This window comes from Bos indicus, chromosome 24, assembly GCF_029378745.1.
Source record: "Bos indicus isolate NIAB-ARS_2022 breed Sahiwal x Tharparkar chromosome 24, NIAB-ARS_B.indTharparkar_mat_pri_1.0, whole genome shotgun sequence".
NCBI classification, from domain to species: domain Eukaryota; kingdom Metazoa; phylum Chordata; class Mammalia; order Artiodactyla; family Bovidae; genus Bos; species Bos indicus.
The window spans coordinates 46,896,420-46,916,698 of NC_091783.1; the positions used below are offsets into that span (position 1 = coordinate 46,896,420).

General features: G+C 38.0%; 1 protein-coding gene and 1 pseudogene across 11 annotated transcripts in view; one reads left to right on the forward strand and one right to left on the reverse strand.

Annotated features, from left to right (window-relative positions):
* Nucleotides 1–911: 911 nt before the first annotated feature.
* The window catches only part of PIAS2 (protein inhibitor of activated STAT 2), a 116,999-nt gene continuing 97,631 nt past the window's right edge, over nt 912–20,279 (reverse strand). For 4 of the 11 annotated variants that reach the window (XM_019986632.2, XM_070778998.1, XM_019986634.2 and 1 more), the window contains 3 exons: nt 15,294–15,433; nt 10,987–11,024; nt 6,936–8,985 (listed from right to left, as the gene is read on the reverse strand). In XM_019986632.2, the coding sequence (XP_019842191.2) occupies nt 8,803–8,985; nt 10,987–11,024; nt 15,294–15,433 (361 nt within the window). In that variant the 3' untranslated portion in view covers nt 6,936–8,802. The other 7 variants (XR_011563840.1, XM_019986640.2, XM_019986639.2 and 4 more) reach the window with 7 other exon arrangements.
* LOC139179297 (small ribosomal subunit protein eS25-like) lies at nt 16,490–16,880 on the forward strand (annotated as a pseudogene).

Sequence of the window (20,279 nt, forward strand, 5' to 3'; positions counted from 1 at the left end):
CTAATGAATCAGCTCTTCGCATCGGGTGGTCAAAGTATTGGAACCTCACCTTCAACATCAGTCCTTCCGATGAATATTTAAAATTGATTTCCTTTAGGATTGACTGGTTTGAGCTCCTTGCAGTCCAAGGGACTCTCAAGAGTCTTCTCCAACACCACAGTTCAAAGGCATCAATTCTTTGGCACTCAGCCTTCTTTATAAAGGTCCAGCTCTCACATCCATACATGACTACTGGAAAAACCGTAGCTCTTGATTATACAGACCTTTGTCAGCGAAGTTATGTTTCTGCTTTTCAATATGTTGTCTGAGGTTATTGATATTTCTCCCAGCAATCTTGATTCCAGCTTGTGCTTCATCCAGCCAGGCATTTCCCATGATGTACTCTACATATAAGTTAAGTAAGCAGGGTGATAACATACAGCCTTGATGTATTCTGTTCCCAATTTGGAACCAGTCCATAGTCCCGTTGCTTCTTGACCTGCATACAGGTTTCACAGGAAGCAGGTAAGGTGTCTGGTATTCCTAGATACCAATACAATTGTACTGCAATATTCATAGTAGTATAGCTGACCCAGGTAACCTGGCCCCTAGGATATAGAGATTATAGGCAGAATTTCCCCAGCCTTACGTATACAGTAGGCTGAGTCTACAATGGGTCCTAGGCCTTCAGGTTTAATGAAACACCTACTGGCACATTCTTGTCCCTACTGTGCATTTCCCTACCCATCTCCCATTCCTGGCCCTCGCCCCGTAAGAGTTTGGAGTCTATTAGGTTAGTGAGCTCACTTCCTCCAAAGTCCCCAGCTTCTTTCATCCGTCTGCCTTGTTTCCCTCCCTTGTGAATACCAGTTGGTCAGATGTCAAGTGATTTCTACAGTCAGTTTAAGTCAAACACAAATGACGACCCACCATTTCTTCATTGACAAGCATTTATTGAGCACCTACCATGTGCCACACCATGTTTGGCTCTGGGATGCAATTGAAATATCCTGCCCTCATGGAGCTTACAATCTAGCAGAGGAAACAAATACACAGTGAACTAATACATAAAATAAACACAGGTTGTGCCTTCTGCCATATAGGATACAAGCAGTGATGTGGTCAGGATATTTAGGAAACACTTTTTAGACAGAATAGTCAAGGAAGGCCCCTATGAGAAATGGTTAAAAACTGAGTATGAAGCCTGACTCCCCGCTTATATGCTACAAGTCACTTACCCTCTCAGAATCTGTTTCCACATTCGTAGAATGGAAATTATCGTATGAAACTCAACCAATGCTCCTTACTGTGAATCACCATGAAAAGTCTTCAATAACTTCTTGCTATTGATATTCTACATGATTTTTCATGATTTCTTACATACTTCTCTTAATATTCCTTAGCAAACTTCTGGCTATTTTGGACATTTTCAGCCGTCTCTTTATCTGTGTGCTCTTGTAGCACCCTGACTCCACCTTTAACCACTGCACTACGATCTCCCTATTCACTGATCTACATGGCCTTAGTCAGTGGTTAGTATTAACCGCTCAGTCGTGTCTGACTCTGTGACCCCATGGACTAGAGAGTCCATGGAATTCTCCAGGCCAGAATACTCGAGTGGGTAGCCACTCCCTTCTCCAGGGGATCTTGCCAACCCAGGGATAGAACCCAGGTCTCCCACATTGCAGGCGGATTCTTTACCAGCTGAGCCACCAGGGAAGCCCCATCTACTGGATGGCAACTTTGGTGAAGGTAAGTCTGCGTCGTGTGTTCCAAGTGCCTGATACAGTGCCTGGCATAAACAGCCTCTCAAATATTTAATGACATGAGACTTTTATAAGCCAAAAGCAGCAGCCAAAAGGTGGAAGACATAGAGGATAGAGGGAAAGTCTCATGGAGGGAGGTCCTGAGGACAACAGAGGACACAGGCATCGAAGGTTCATGGGGCTGGACTGGCCTTTGGCCCAACTTGTCCTCTGAGGCTGGAATAAAGGATGAAGGTGAGCGCGGAGGTAAAGAAACCATGCTGAAGTCCTGAATCTTCTAATTGAATTTGGAAACAAGATCACCTGCTAAGAAAGGTGTGTTCTGAAAAGGAGTGGTAGGCTGTCATCAAACACACACACAAAAGACAAGAAGTAAGTGTTAGCGAGGATGTGGAGAAAAGGAAACCCTTGTGCACTGCTGGCAGGAGTAAACTGGTGCAGCTAGAACAGAGAACAGTACGAGGGATTCTCAAAAAATTAAGTAGAATTACCATATGATCTGGCAATTCCACTTCTGGGTATTTACATGATGTCAAGTGATTTCAAAGAGGTATGTGTACATCAATACTCACTGCAACAGTATTTTACAATAGCCAATGTATATGGAAGCATCTTAAGTGCCCACAGATGAATGGGCAAAGAAGTGCATACATACACAACACGGCCATTAACAACAACAAAGAAATCTTGCCATTTCCAATAACATGCATGGATCTAGAGGGTATTATGCTACGCAAAATATATCAGAGAAAGACAAATACCACATGATCTTGCTCCTACGTGGAATCTAATCAAATGAAATGAAAAGACTCATACAGAGAATAAATGAGTGGTTGCCAGGAGGGAGAGGCTGGAGAGGGGAAGAAATGGTAAAAGGAATTAAGAGATATAAACCTCCAGTTATAAAATAAGCCACAGGAATGAAAACATACAGCATAATACATTATTATAACTTCATATGGAGACAAATGGTTACTAGATTTATGATGGTGAGAATAGATGCAAACATCAAATCATGTAGTACATCTAAAATTAACATAATTTTATACATCAACTATACTTCAATTAAAAAAGAAAAAAGGAATGGAAATATTTGCATTAATTGATGAGAATGGGGAAAGAACCATGCCGTGTCAAGTCAAAGGACTGGCAGGTGACTGAGAAAGGGGTCTGAGGACATGCTGAAGGATGTGATAATGACGTTAGGTAAGAGTACAAAGAAAATAGAGAGGGTTAAATAGGGAGTTTCAATGGAAGAAAATGTTGGAGGCAAGATAACCAAAAACCTCACCAGCCAGTGTTGGATGGGTCATCCGTCAGAACATGAAGTCACTGAGAATACGACAGAATCAGAGATGGCCAAGTACACTGTCAGGAAGTGAGGCCTTCAGCAAATCAATGGGAGTGATCGATGGTAAGAGCAGAAGTAACTAACAGTGTAACTTCCTGACACAGGCAACAAAAGGGCAGATTTTTGTCAGAAGCCTTGAGAAATTATTTAGAAATTACAAGACAAAGGAAGGGCAGCTGCCACCACCTCCTGAGATAGTGGAATGTGGACACAGCCCACACTGGTGAGAGCTGCAGGCTTTGGCAGGCCTTTAGGAGACAGCCAAATTTGTTATGACAAGGCAGTTAAGTACAAACTCAAAAAAACATCAACTTGCAGCCAAGCATGGTTAAGGGAAGATAGAGGGTGGACAGAGGGCTTCCCCATGGCTCAGCAGGTACAGAATCCACCTGCGACGCAGGCAACACAGGCTACCGTCCAAAGGGTCGCAGAGAGTCAGTCACGCCTGAGCGACTGGGCATGTGCAAGCACAAAGGCAGGCAGGCAATCGGGAGAGACTGCAACACATACAGAAGGGAGACCAGTGACGGTAAAAATGGAGGCAAGGGAAGTCTGCACTTCTTAAGACTGCAGAACAAAAATATGCTTCTTGAAAACTTCCTTTCTGAAATCTCATCTTAATCATCAAACTCACCATTGTCTCCCCTTAATGACTGTTGTCCATTCTACCTTGAGAAATGGACTCAGCTCTTATTCCTACATCCACTTAATCTTGAATCTTCCTTTGAAATGGCTCCATCATCCACTCCTTCCTTATTCCTATAGCCATCACCTGAAATCAGGTCTCATAATTTTATGTCTAGGTTACCACACCAGCCTCCCAAATAGCCTACCTAATTAGTGTCACTTCAGTCATAAGGCTTTTGAATTAATAGGTCTGTTTCAGACACCCAAGTCCAACTGCAAAATTTATCTGTTTCTTCATTTGCAACACAAAGACAACACTACTTTCCTTTGAAAGACTGCGGTAAGGAATGTGATATGTTGTAGGTTGCTCAGCACAGCTCTTAGTAGGTAAGAATTCCTGATTTTTGAAAACTTGCTGTAAGCCCTTTGAAGAATGGGACCAGATCTGTTACGTCAGTCTAGTCCACATACATTTTCAAAACACACTGAAACCTTGTTGAATGGTGTGATGAAGGCCAAAATACGAGGGATATTTTATAACACAACACTCTTCATGTAAAAGGCTTGAGCTTTGAAAACATAAAAGCAGCTTTACAATCCATTCAAAAAGAAACAGTTCAGGAAACAACATGGTATGCCAATCAAGAAAGTAATACCTTGAGCAAAAGACGACTGCAGTCTGTTTTTCTTATCCCAGAGCTACCTTGAGAACACCAAGATGGGGTGGGAAACACACACGAAAAAAATGAGAAAGCAAAGCTTGGCTCTGCTTTTGTTGTTGCTTTAGCCTTACCACTTTTCCAGTTTGAGTTGCACTGCCTTTGGCTCAGAAGATCCTACTGGCCTTGGGGAACTCAGAAAGGCCAAAATGGAGCCTAAGGGAAGAGAAAAAAAGAGAGAGCTGGCTACTAAGGGCTGGCCCCAGGCAAAGATGGTTTCAGAAAGTCAAGAATTTCTAACTAAAAATGGAAAACGTAGTGTAACATGGGCTACTTTGTAATGCAAGTAAAAATGTGTGAAAAACCATTTGGATATCCTTATACGCAGGTGTTTCTGGAACATATCAGAGAGATATATTTGAAACTGAGACATCCCAGGAAAATTTCTGCCAATTATCTCCAAATCAGTTACCCCAGCTCACCAAGGTCAGAGGTGGAAGGCCTTAATGCAGATGCCTGCATACAGGTAATGGTACATATTCTTGGAAAATATGGTTAGATAGTTCTCATACCACATGGTTAGCAAAACCACTTGGAAAACTGTTGTGCACCAAAAGTTACAGAAGTATTTACATCCTTGACTCAAGCTCACCTCTAGGAATTTATCCTAAGGAAATAATTTATGCACAAAGACATGCACTGTAACAGCATCATGAGATACAACTGAAATGCCAACAGGGAAAAGCAACAGAAAGCATGGCACATCCATACAAGGCAGTTTTTAGTAACATGGAATAATGCCTGGAGACTGAGAAAAAACAATCAAGATACAACTTACACTGAGAAGGAATAAAACTATGTAAAATCAAACATGTAGCAAAGAGACCGGCAAGAAACATTCAAAAATATTTAAGTGCCCTTTCTACCTTTTCTGTATTGTCTGGACTTCCCACAATAAGCATGTATTACCAACATAAACAAAAAAAATATTGAATCAGACAAGCATTAAAGCAGAATGGGCATTTTTATATAGATTTATTGGTTTCTGCTAGGAATTGGAGTGTGGTTCCTAACAAAAAAGTGGGGGCTTACAAACCAGTCATTCTTTAAAAAGCAGAGAAGTTATTTAATTTCTTTTCTGTAAGTTCCACCATATTCACGTAGAAATGTAGCAGAAAAGATGGTGAATCAGGTTCTATTATGAATTACCAATCTAAATGACAACTCCATGCTCCCACAACACACAGACCTAGACCCAGGGTCACAAAATACAACGTCAGACCCAAGTTTTAAATGGCACACTGCTCTACGTTTTCCACGATGAAAAAGATTAGGAAAATAAAGTGTTTACTTGGGGTGGGGGGGAGACTTTTTTCACACCCACTGGGACTAGAGAGAAATGAACGACTGAGTTGAGAACTAATATTTTATAAAATTCAACTTTACTTAAAAAGACGAAATGTAAAATAAATACTTTTTTGGCAGAAGAAAAGCAGACACCTTGGTTACTAGATGACAGACGTTCAGGACTGCTCTGAATGAAGAATGGCGGAAAGGTCTGAATCCTAAATCACGACAGTCTGTTGAATATCTTTCCTCTACAATCCAACCTTTCTTCAAATCCTTCCAAAATTCTACCCTAGAGAAATTTGCTTTATACCCAGAGTTATGGATCTCCTTATGTATACTCATAATCGTTCACTTAATTATGGTATTTCCATTCTAGCTTTCTGGACTCTACAGTTTCATGTGGCCTTTATAATCATCCCACAACAGATGCTGAAAGAATTTATACCTTCTGGGCAGAAATGGAAACAAAGTCCTAAAGCGGCTTACCTAAGAATCAAAAAGTTAGTCGATGTAAGCAGACCCTAGGCTGAAGCTACATTCAGTACCAATTATATTGTCATGAGTTATCAGAGCAAGGAAACTCGTCTAACATTTCTGTGTGAACAAAGATAAAAACACAGGCTGGTTAAGTGTTTGTAAGAGGCTGGTAACTACAGTTCCTTTTCTTACACATCATCAGATGGCAGATGGTTGGCTGCCACCTAAGTACAAGTAGCGATGACCTCCTCTGAAACTGAATTATACTTGGTTGAGCAGGTATCTTGGCTAGTAAAAGACACTACTACAAAGGCAGGGTCCCAGTAAAAGTATTTGGTGGCCATACTAAAAAAAGGACAATGGCTTAGTAAGCATGCTGTTGTCATAGAGCCAAAAGCATACAAAAAGGTACTCACCTTCAAAGATACATACATAAAAGTCTCAATTTTAAGATTATAAACTCAAAAGTATATTTTTAAAAATGTTAGTCGCCTGTATGAGATAAATTAAAAATTTTATGTAATTTAGTGTAAAGCACCAAAAATGAACAATACAACTGTTCACATAAAATAGTGAAAATAAAAGTACAACTATAAAAGCACAGCGGTTATCAGTTACAAGAATCGAGTAAATGAACTAATTTCTATTATTTTTTTCATTTACCTTATAAAACTCTGTTGGTTAAGTTGGGGGGGGTCTCTGAGAATCTAATGGGTAACAAAATGATAACAAATATACAGCATTTCTTTATTAACAAATTATATCACACAAATCAGGTTACTTTTTCTGTCTGATTACAGAGTTAACAGAACTTGCATCCACATTTAGAGCAGCAATATAAAAGTTTACCAGGAAGAAATTCTGTGTATGGACGAAAGGACTGCAACATGTCCTAAGAATTGAAAACTGGCAACTATGATGTAACAACTGCAGAAGATTCATGCTTGTTTTCCATGTTTTTAACTCTCCAAAAGGGATAATACATTAAGGGGATAATACAGCCAAAGAAGGGATGATGTAAAAACTCACAGGAAATTAAATGAGTATAAAAACAGCACAAAGGTCACGAGAACTTGAGAAGGTATGAAAAACCGAGCAGCGACAAGGCAGCTCCCTGGAGTTGCACCAGGCCTGACTGTTCCCTGTCCTACACGAAACTGGTGCTCTTCATCTGGGCATTTCAGTCTGAGAAATCAGCCAGATTCATGATTTTTAAACAAAGGTTTACTTAGACACAGCTTAGGGAGAGAAAGCTAAACATTCGGAAAGTATTAACTCCTTGAGAAATCAAAATTGTGCAGCCAGATGAAAACAAAGTATAAAATCTGGATAAAAATGTTTCTCTAAAGGTAAAATTCAGCTTCCTGAGAGATTTCAAATCAAACACATAGTAAGAGAGTGGTTTTCAAAGTGGGTTTCAGGCCCATCCTCTCTTCAAACTTTTCTTATACCCAAACACTTCTAATTCTGTTTTTATCTTCTGTGGTTTCAGCAAACATCTCCTTTTTTAAAAAAAGGAAATCTGATGCCACCTCCATCCCTTTGCTATTGTTTGTTCTTTTAAATTTAAAAATCACTGCTATGAGAAAAATGAGATCTATGACATACTTTGTCAGTATTACTCATTGCAGATTTGAACATTATCCTATACAATAAACGAGTAAAAGAAGTTCTTAGGAAGAAATTAAACTTTGCTATTCCCACTGCCCCTAAATCTGTTCTTCTACTGCCTCCATGCTCTCAATATTTCTGGACAGTGTGAACACAATCTTAACATTCCAGCCACACCTTAATCCAGACACATTTCAGTCAACAGTCACAGAGAACTTCGTTGAGAAGGTAAGCCCTAATTTACAGACATCTCTAGAATGAGAAAGTTCAATGACCAAAAACAGCACACATTACATCAGGGCAGACTCTGTATAGTGTTCTTCAACATACTCACTATTAAGGAGCAGACAAATCCCAGAACTCCACTCTGCACTCATGGGCACAGAACACCAGAGTAGAAACAACCGCCAGGGGAAACATACAGGCCATGTTTCTTGGATGGAAACGGAGAACAGTGGAACCCAAGCTTTGGCCACTTATCTAGACTTCATTACTTCAGCAAAACAGAACAAATCCATGGAAAGGACTCATTTGGCAAATGTAACTTCTTTCCATGTATTTTTTCCTTCACATCAGGTTAAACAAAAAGTTGTCATTTTAGAATCACTGATTACATCTTTTTTAATTAGAAAAAAGTATACTTGAATATTTACATAATTTTATTGCTGTGTATTACAACAAAAAAAATTTAACTTTTTTGTAGAATCTATCCAGTAACATGAACTTGAAATCCATCTCTCAGGAGGATACAGTTACAGCTGAATGTAGCTGATGCTCCAGAGGACACCAAGAGTAAGAAAAATCCGTGCACGTCATGTGGTTCTTGTTGCAGTCATCTGTGTTCATCTCTCAGAAGGCAAACGAATCCATCTGACATTTCAATAAATATCAAAGCAATCATTAGCAAAAAATAGCTTCCACGGACCAGAGATCCAAGAAAGAGCAGTTCTGATGAATGATTCCTAGAATCGAGAGTCCTTCTTTAGTCCAGTGAGATGATGTCAGGAATGTTACTTCCACTGCTGGTTATGACCCCTGTCTCACTCCTGCTGCTGGATGAACTAACATGAGTACTGCTCTCATGGGGGCTGGTGGTGGTGACAGACGCACTGCTTGCTGTTAAGGGTGAGGTGAGACTATCCAAAAACATAGGAGGACAGTACTGCTTGAAACAAACAATGATGCGGGTGAGGAAGAGGCTTCATTGATTGTAAATAAAGACTACACACTGTTAGATATGCATAAGTGAAAGCCACATATTTAAATCTCGGTGGGATTTAAAAATTTCTCAAAACTTCACATCTTTGGATAGAAGGTGGCACGAATTTAACATTTTACATTATTTGATGAGTGCAGCATATTCTTGACTGTCTCAAAACAGAATCTGTTGACCAAATATGTAGGTAGTAGTACAAAAATGTCAATAATAACTATAGTTAATACTGAATACTAGCCCCACAATTATGAATCATACTTAGTCTTGAATTTGCTCACTAAATGTATTTATACCAAATTTAAAGCACACTGTAAAAGGCTAATAAACTTATCTTTAATGGCTTTAAGCAAAAGTGCTAACACAAAATTCAATAATTCTTTCAAAAGTTATTATTAATTAGACCCTTAAGGAACAATGTTAAGACTTATCAGCGGAAAAACAACATCTGATTCCTATCTACATACATGTAATAGTACTTGTGTGATTAGAAGACAGCATACACTCTAATATAGAGACTACATGGTAGCTAACTACCCCGAGATGCTCAGAACGAGATCTCCTGTATTTTGGAATAAAAAACAAAACAAAATTTTGGAATAAATCTTAAAGGAAATCTAACTGCCTCTGAGATGTCTGCTTGACAGCCCCCTGCAAGTGTTTATAAATGCTGGTTTAAATCTTAGTTGCTGATCCCCAAACAAATTTCAACCTGGGTTTAAGTACTCTGATACTGACCAGGAGGAAGAGAGACAAGAGCTAAAAGCTTTATTTTATATCACCATAGACTGTTTTATGTGCGAAACAACTGCACTAACTTCAGTATGATAAGCGCGGCCCAGTACACACTACAAGAGGAGAGGTCCTAAGTTTGTGTTTAGACTGACTACATGAAAGATCAGTAAGGACAGCTCATCAATATTATCAATTCTAGGTATTTTTTATCAACAAGTTAGCCTGACACCAAGCATGCTGAATAGCCCTATAAAATCAAAATCCTCAAGGTTCCAAGATGATTTTTTAAAAAAGGATGATTGACATAAAAGTCAGTAATACTGTAATCCTGAAGAATCTATCTCCTAGAAAAATACATAGATATTTTGCTATAGAATCTACTGATGTAGCAAAGTCAGTTTAGGGTGAAAAGAAACTTCTCTTTTTGTGCTTGTCACCTTGGGCCCAAACTTCCAGTACTGCTTGTGTGATCAAACAGAGTATTAAACCAGGAAGCTGATACACAACCTGTGGTTAGCCGATTCTGAGCAGACTACAAGAGCAGTGATCCATGGTTCTTCCTCTATCCGTCCCTACTCTCAGCACTTCTCCAGGTCTCTTTCTCTGTCTGCTTTCCCCATCAGCTTTTCTTGTGCCTTTTTCCTCCTCTCCTGTTAGCCTATCAGTGGAGGCTGTGCTCACTGCAAGGTCTTCATGGTGGGACACTGGAATACTAGTTTCTTATCTCCAACAGATAAAACACGACTGGCTGGTTTATAGCAATTTTAGGTGAGGGCTTCTTCAAAGTCTGAATTTGACTGCCTTTAAAAACTAGGAAGAATCAAGCTAATGATTCAATCTGTTTAATCAGCTTCAGCCATCTTCTATGTACAGAACAAGTGTTTTACAAATTATCTCTATAAAGTTTCAACATTTCCAGTCATCCAGCACTGCTTCCCCTCATTTTAATCACTCAAATGCTTGTTAAGAAATGCCAAATGATTATATTAAACTAAACAAAAAATAATTTAAAATGCTAGTAGTAAAGGTCAAAATATCATAAAATGAAAAACGTCATGCCTCCAAGTAAAACTGTGAAGTATTTATAGAAGTACTTTCCTTCCATCAATTTAAGTAACTGAAAGTTGACTGTCCTGATTTTATGCAACTGGTCATTTTTAGTTAGTGACACAACCAACAATCCAGTACAAATTAGTTGCTTAAATTCAGGATACATACCTGGGGATCAACTGGAATAAGGGAAAGAAAATCCAAACCTAAAACAAAAATGTTCTGTTAATAGTTGTCTCATATTTTGGAGACAAGAATTATTTCCCCAAATCATTTTTTAAGTCATAGAACACGTGGGTTAAGTCCTTACCATTCTGCTGTAGGGAAGGTCTATATCACAATCAGGATATTTCAGGATATTTATGTGCATAAAACCCAAAAATGTACATATGTCTTGACAAAACAACTGGAAAAACCATCCCCAGAGGTTTAAAACGGGTAGAGGAGTCCAAAATTTAAATAGAACTAGTCAAAGCAAATTTTCACTTAGCGGAATGAGAAGCAATAAAATGAAGAGATGATTATCTGGATTGAGACATTAAAAAAAACATGCTTAGTCTCTTAAGACACTTCACATTTATTTTTTAGAAATACACATTAAGCTTCATCTAAAATATCACTTCTAAAACAAATAAATGTCTATTTCACGGACAGCTCTCTGTCCCCCGGTTCCCACAACAAAAGGAGTAGTACACAGTTCAATACGCTGCATAAAGCAAGCACTTCGTAGCCGCTGCTTACTAACAAGCTAAACCTTGCCACGGTGTACTGGGTTATAAGCTAATGCAGTTTTCTAAAGATTTGGGATCCTCCAATTATACTTATATAGAAATAGAAAAGTAACAAAAGGTTGCCCAGTAATACTGTTTTGAAATATTAAAGTTATAACAATAAATAATAAAATCTTCATGTCTGAAAAGTCTAGCAATAAACTTCAAGGTCAGTTCCCCTAGACCTCTGCTTGACTAAATTCTAAAACATTATAAAAAAAAAATCATATATTAGGTATATGATTACTAAGGCCAATTTCTATTTATTCTATGAGTTTTTATATCCTGGTATTCAAGGTCACCTCAAGTACAATAATCATAATACAGTGTACTATGATACTGGACTGTTAGTCTAAATAGAGAATATGAGTGGGAAATTATATTTAACCTGTGTTAATACAACTGATAAATGTTTAAGTTTATTCCCTTATAATCTCTAAATAAGGGTAAAATGATAATACTTACTGAATAATACAAGCTGTAGCACCAATCATTTGAAAGAAGTCATTCAACTTCTAAAAGATTTTTGAAAACTGCTGACATGACTTGTCGTTTCTTATGGCTATCACTAGCTATAAGATACAAGATTTGAGCCAACACTGGACAAAGGGAATCATAAACAATTTTTCCAAAGAGTTCCCCATTAAAGTGATACTAAGGAGGTGATGTACTTCAGTAAGCGAGTTTCTGTTCACAGTAATAATACCGCTGAGTAAATCCTCTCTCTGCGGCAGCTGAACAGTAATTCAAAATCTGTCTAGCCCTTATAATATCATCTGCAAGTTTTATATATTCAGCATTTCTATTACTGGATGATTATTTCATGTGTGCTAACAGTCTACTGATCTGTATCTTTTGACATCTCATCCAAGGATAACTGAATATGATAACATACAATGCCATAATAAAAGTATCTAGAAATTTTTCTGAAATTTTGATTGAAACCCACTGTATCTCCCTAGCTGTATTATACAGATGCTGTCTCCATAAAAGTCAATAATATTTCAATGTAAATATTTCTCACTTAAACCATTTTCTCTCCAACAGTAACACTGAAGCTTGAACAGTATTTCAGATGTTATTCCTTCTATTAAAAAAATATTATCAACAATGTCTTATAATTCTACTTTGTAAGTATAGACTATGAAAACTCTTACATGAAACAGATGAAGCTTCAGGAATAGTGATTAAAACATTATTGCCTTAATACTTTATAAAAGTTCAGTAAAATGCTATTCTTATTTCACCATAAGTTTGAACTGCAATGGTATGTTGTGTTTTCACTCTTAAGTATTTCATAATTATCTTTAACTAAAAAAGCAGGTAGTTTTAAAAATTATGATGGTACATTCTAAATGCTTTTCTCAATACTGATAGATCTGTAGTTTTTAGATTTTAAACACTTCTTCATGTGAAACTGACTCTGTATGTCTTATTAATAACAACACATTTTACTTACTTGAGCCATGAAGTTTAACAAAACGTAACTGCTACATGATTAAATATGTAAATGTTTAGCACTTTCAAATTTTAATGATACAACTTTTGAGCACCATTCGCACCTGACAATATGGCACTAGCAATAATAAGGCAGTCATATTTTTTCGTGAAATAATCAAGCTGTTTTCCATTCCATAAATACAAATTATGTTTTATTTTTGCATTCACTGTTGCACAGTATCAGAAGATGTTCCAAGCTGCAGTTCATTATTAATATCATTTCTTCTTTGTTCTCCTGCAGATTCAGAAGATTCATGTTTATGATGTTTAAAAGGAATGTTAAGAAATGTATTAAGAGTTTGTCATCTCTCAATTCTTGGTATTCTATTTAATATTTTATTATAAATTATTAAATTTATAAATATCAAAACTCTGTACAGTATGACTAATTACATAAAAATTATGCACAAAAAAATCTCCAAAGTAATTACTAATTACAAAAGAGCATGTTAACAGTAAAACCCAAATAAAAACTAAACTATTTAGATCAAGTAACTACTACATAATTCATAAATGACGGTAAACTGGTAACTCTTCTAAAGTACAATAGATCCTATTCTATTCCGTTCATTTTAATAAGCAGTATCACTATACTAGCTTATAATGGCTAAATACCAGTCCTGGATAATAGTCTTAGTTCTTACCAGCTTGAATGTATTTTATGAAATACACAATTAACATATTTTATCGCATTTTTCTCAAATCTGTACATTTTATAAAGTAAATAGTCTGACTTTATGCCCAAATTTTGAAATATAAATTCTCTGAAATTAAAAATTCATCCAAACTCACACAATTCAAAAACTAACAGAGCAAGTGATTTGTACATTGTATCTATTCTATTGCTAAATGGCCAGAGTCACTTAGTAAACAGAGAAATGTTCATTATCTTTTTCCTCAGGATTAATTTTTAATTCGAGATCTTTAGGAAATGAATTCTTCTGGAATGCTTATTTGTAACACATACTAAGATGACATGTGGAAACCTTTCAACTTCATTTAAAACTAGCCACAGTTAAAATAAACATGGCAGTTAGGGATTAAGACTCTGACTTTCCCTCTTTCTTATGGACCATGAAACTTCACCTGTAACTCAAGATCAAGCTTTGTATCAGCAATAACTCTGTAACTGGTGCTGGCTGGGTTTACAAACAGTTTTTTTTTAAATAACCAATTCCCAAAGAACATGTGGAGGAGATATATTTAAGAACCAAAAAGCTTTTAACATTTTTTTTGATGGATACTATTTTTAGTTTACTCTTTTCCATTAAATTGTATTCAAACTGAATAAACTCTGAACAAAATTACACCTGACCAGATTACACAACTATCAACTGTTCCAACAACACAAATTTCACCCAATAGAATATATATTGTGCTTAAAATAAAGACCTTATTAAGAGGGCTAAGAAGGATAAATCACAGGTCAAATTAACTTCCTAAATCCAGAAAAGAAAATTAATAACAGGAGGAGGTAACTGAATTTCAATAAAAGGGCCCTTCAGAGAGAAGGGAAGTCATAAAGTCACTGGTTCTAAACTTGTGCCAATTTGATCTATGAAAAAACTTGATACTACGGTAGCTCAGGCAGCCATGACGTTTTTAGCTGTTAATATCATATAAAAGATATTCCTAAACCGACACAACATTGTAAAGCAATTATCCTCCAATTAAAAAAAAGAAATGTTTTTTTAAAAAGATAACTCTAAACACTCAGGAGTGTTGTGGAAAAAGAGCAGGCAGATCTGATTTTTACAGGGTAAAGCTGGCAGGCAACCTGACCTCACAGTTCTCAAGGGTATTCTGAAGTCGTGATGGGCTACCAAGAAGTGATGCGCTTTTAGAAAAGAAAAGTATGAGAAAACATTCTCCCTAACCTGTGAAGCTTTCATGAAAAACAAACCAAGAAAAAGTCTCCCTGTGGTATATCCTCTATGCAGGAGAATAAACTTCGTCAAATTTTCCCACTACCCTACCACTCTATTTCCTCCCAACAAAATCTATAGATTGCTCGGTAGTTAAAATGATAGCAACTGAACGTGATTAATATTTAAAACAGGTATCACCCTTACAGGAACCCTTTCCTTAGCAATTTCCTTTGCATTTTTATTTAAGATACTTAAATTATATTTGCTTCACAGATTAAGATAAAAAATAAATGGTAAAAAAAAAAAATTGATAAAAACAAAACAACTCTTCACATACCTGGCAGATCTGAGGACATGCTTGAGATTGGCGTGTGGTGGAATGGTACTGAGTAGTCTGTTAATGAAGGCGGAATAGCAGCAGGATCAACCGAAGTCACACTGGGCACCCTTACAGAAGATGGCTGATACATGAGAACCCTGTTTTAAATAGCATGGGAAATTACAAACAATCTGGCTGTTAGTTCACAGGAGAGAAGAGCTGTACTACGGGGCATTCTCAATCGTAAGTTCACTAAGCTTCAGAACAACTATGTGGCAGCTACTCACTACACAGAACGCCACTCACTCTCCTCTTTCATAACAGTCTTCACTTTAACATGAATATGTTGCCTCTCAATAGCAGCTGTGACATAAGAGCAAGGTGGCACTAAAACATAAAGAACACTGCTAGAGCAAAACATAGAACTCTGAACCACAAATAGGGCTATACGCTACACACTGCTTTTATTAATGTATGTGTAACATGCATGTGATATTAGTAAGTTATATATAAAGAAATTTAGAAAGAAAATAGAAGACTCCGAAAATTTGATTTAAATCAGGGTACCTTTATGACTAAAGCTACTTACTTACTATAGCTCAAACATAATTCCTTCCATTATGTAACATGAATTGTGTTAATTATTAGCACTTTTATCTGGGGATCACCTGAGTAAAGACAGTCCTAAAGCCAGCCAGTCTGATAAAAAACCAGTAACAATCAGAAAAGAAATTAGATTAAGAATAAAACATTCAGGATTTAAGACATAACATTCAGAAATAAAAACACTAGCTACCATGATACCATCTACTCTTTTAGGAGAGCTATGACTTTGAAATTCACTGTTCATGCTACTAAAAACACAAATTAAATATACTTAAGATAATTTATTATTGGTATTTATACATATATGTATACACACTGTATATATACACTATAATTATTTTATAATTTCAAGAAGCAGTATGGTTAAACATATTTTTGAAGTAGTTCAGGAAAAAAGAGAAATGATTTTGCATTCTTCCCACTTAATAGTCATTATATCTTAGTCCAGAGTTAATGATTAGAAGTCCTCAAGAAAACATCTTAAAAATATATATATATATATAAAAGAAACTAAGCAACGTCATGGACCCTCTGGCTGATGGCGACCATCTTTTTGTCCAACATCTTAGTGAGGCTGCAGGGGTAGCAGCTGCTCTCCAATCTCTGAGATGCTACCCAAGGATGACAAGAAAAAGTAGATGCCAGAAAGCCAGCCAAGAAAGACAAACACCCAGTGAGCAAGTCGGGGGCAAGGCCAAAGGCAAAATATGGGACAAGCTCAATAACCTAGTCTTGCCTGACAAAGCCACATATGCCAGACTACGTGAGGAAGTTCCTGACTACAAGCTTAAAACCTCAGCTGTTGTCTCCGAGAGACTGAAGACTCACAGCTCCTTGGTCAGGGTAGCCCTTCAGGGGCTACTTAGTAAAGCATCCATTAAAGTGGTTTCAAAGCACAGAGTACACGTAATTTAAACCAGAAACACCAAAGGTGAAGATGCCCCAGCTTCCAGTAAAGATGTACAGACGGGTCCCACCACTGTACATTGTGAAAAATAAAACTTCTGTGAGCTCAACAAGACAGGCACAATCTCCATAGCTGGAAGGGGTCACTACAAAGATGACGCACAACTGATAGAAACAGCGCGTGCGTGTATATGATCAGTCACTAGGTCATGTCTGACTCTGAGACCCCACGGACTATAGCCCACCAAGCTCCTCTGGTCCATGGGATTTCCCAGGCATGAATTCTGGAGTGGGTTGCCGTTTCCTCTTCCAGGGGATCTCCCCGACCCAGGGATCAAACCAGCATCTCCTGCAGCCTCTGCACTGGCAGGAGGATTCTTACCACTGAGCCACCTGGGAAGCCCTGTTATTCTGTACTATTTTTCAAAAAATACAGATGTCACTGGAAAGGAGGAAAACAAAGTCATCTTGAGAGGATATACGTGGCTGTGTTAGCAAATGCTAGTCTCAGGAAAGCAAGTGAACTGAGACTGATCTATTTGGGAATCACGGGAAATACAGTATGCTTGAGACAACAACATAAGCTAAGTATTTCAAAACACATTTTCCAGACGTAGGTGAAGACCAACAAAAAGAGCAACCTGCCTCAGTTACAATCAGGAGGTGTCTTGGATGCCAGTGTTACCTGGCCATCTAAAACCACAAAGGTAGACTCTGGAGGGGGAAAGAGAGCCCTGATATGAGCTCAAGTATGCATGTTATATTAAAGCACATCTGCTTTTGGAAGTCTGAAGACACTGGTCCTCTACAAGGATGAAAGTAGAACAGGGAATCACCAGAAGTGTTTCCAAATTACACATGATCCTACCTCCCACACAGGAATGTGTATGAGAAACTGGGGCATGGGGTCATGGGAAATAAGAAGGAAATAGAGACTGGCATATGTTTGTACACACAAGGGGGCGTAAAAAGTGGCTCTGATTATCTCACACTGGCTTTTCTCTTCATCCTCAACTGACCTTTCAATCTGGATCAGATTCATAGAAAACAACACTCACTTTCCCTCCCTGGCCCTTTACTTACACCTGCACAGAATTGAGGTCAATGTCCCCGTGTACTCGTCACCACAGTAACCCTTAACCACTGCACATCTTCTGCTCTCATAACGTAAAACTCTGGGTGATTAACTATTCCTTGTTTCACCAATATAAAATTCTACACAACAGGTAAAAATGCCACAATCCAGTGACAGTACAAATTATTAATCAACATCTACAATCTCAGCAAATATCTGAAAAATTAAACAATTCAGGGTAAGTTAAATCCGATTACCTGAACTTTGTAACATTAACACAAATTCAACTTCATATAGAATGGGTAAAATTCGCCATTTGTTAGGATTATCAAATTACCTACTGGTAGCGGATTTTGGCACCCCACTCCAGTCAGTACTCTTGCCTGGAAAATCCCAGGGACCGAGGAGCTTGGTGGGCTGCAGTCCATGGGGTCGCTAAGAGTCGGACACGACTGAGTGACTTCACCGTCACTTTTCACTTTCCTGCACTAGAGAAGGAAATGGCAACCCACTCGAGTGTTCTCGGCTGGAGAATCCCAGGGACGGGGGAGCCTGGTGGGCTGCCGTCTATGGGGTCACACAGAGTCGGACACAATTAGCAGCAGTAGCAGCAGCGGATTTTTATCTCAATCAGAAGCCTCACAAAGATCACATTCGGAAAGGTAAACAACTCTAATGCCTGTGCAAAAACAGATGTATTTATAGACATGGAATAATAGGAACCACGGTGAAATCTAAATGGCTATGTCTGGTGGAATTATGGGTTTAAGTATGTGACGCTATAAATACTAAAAACATTTTGTTACTCCCTCCTCATAGGATTGGCAAATACACACACAGGCCTATATGTACATTATGTATTATGTACACATATAAGTTTTTATAGCTTTATGCATATCAGGAAAAGGTTGGCTTAAGGCTCGACTTTCAAAAACTAAGATCATGGCATCTGGTCCCATCACTTCATGGCAAACAGATGTGGAAACAGTGAAAGATTTTATTTTCTTGGGTTCCAAAATCACTGCAGACAGTGACTGCAGCCATGAAATTAAAAGATGCTTGCTCCTTGGAAGGAAAGCTATGACAAACCTAGACAGCATATTATTTTTTGTCTGTTTTTTGTTTTCATGTAACAAAAAAGAGTTATTGTGCGGTTTGTCGAATATAAGATGAATAATAACAATGGCCAAAATACGTCACTTTTCCATGCTTTACTGAGCACTGTCATTGCCATTATTTCATTCAATCCTCACAATAACTTAATGAGTTGCACATTATTATCATTCCTATTTTACAGATGAGAAAACTGAGCTTACAGAATTCCCAAAGTCACACGGTTACTACACAGGAAACGTTACAGGTTGTTTACTGTCACCTTTGGTTCATCATATTTAAGTACAAAGTCACTATCCTTGTCCAAGTCAGCTCTATTTCTGTCAGTGATACCGGACTGCACATTATTAATAAAAAGAAGAGGCATCACTTTGCTGACAAAGGTCAGTACAATCAAAGCTACGGTTTTTCCAGCAGTCATGTACGGATGTGACAGTTGGACCATAAAGAAGGTTGAGTGCCAAAGAATTGATGCTTAAGAACTATGGTGCTGGAGAAGACTCTTGAGAGTCCCTTGGACTGCAAGGAGATCAAACCAGTCAATCCTAAATGAGATCAACCCTCAATATTCATTGGAAGGACTGATGCTGAAGCTCCAGTATTTTGGGCACCTGATGCGAAGAGTATGACCTACTCAATGGACAAAAGTTTGAGCAAACTCCAGGAGATACTGAAGGACAAGGAAGCCTGGCATGCTGCAGTCCACAGGGTCACAAAGAGTCAGACATGAATTAGTGACTGAACAACAACATAATTTCACAGCACAAAAGAAAATTGCTGGCATACTGCTAGACAGCAAATATTAGTATTCTAGAGTACTAGATCACTAAATTCATCATACTTGGCCCAGACTTAGATGTCTGAAAATTCAGTGACTTGAATTTTTATCCATAAACCTGAAATTCACCAGGTGTTCCCACTTTATGATCATAAACATATTTTCAAAGATTCAATTCCGCTACCAATTTCTAATGATTCTTCAGTTCAGTTCAGTCACTCAGCCGTGTCTGACTCTTTGTGACCCCATGAACTGCAGCACGCCAGGCCTCCCTGTCCATCACCAGCTGCCAGAGTTCACCCAAACTCATGTCCATCGAGTCGGTGATGCCATCCAACCATCTCATTCTCTGTCGTCCCCTTCTCCTCCTGCCCCCAATCCCTCCCAGCATCAGGGTCTTTTCCAATGAGTCAACTCTTCACATCAGGTGGCCAAATTATTGCAGTTTCAGTTTCAACATCAGTCCTTCCAATGAACACCCAGGACGGATCTCCTTTAGGATGGACTGGTTGGATCTCCTTGCAGT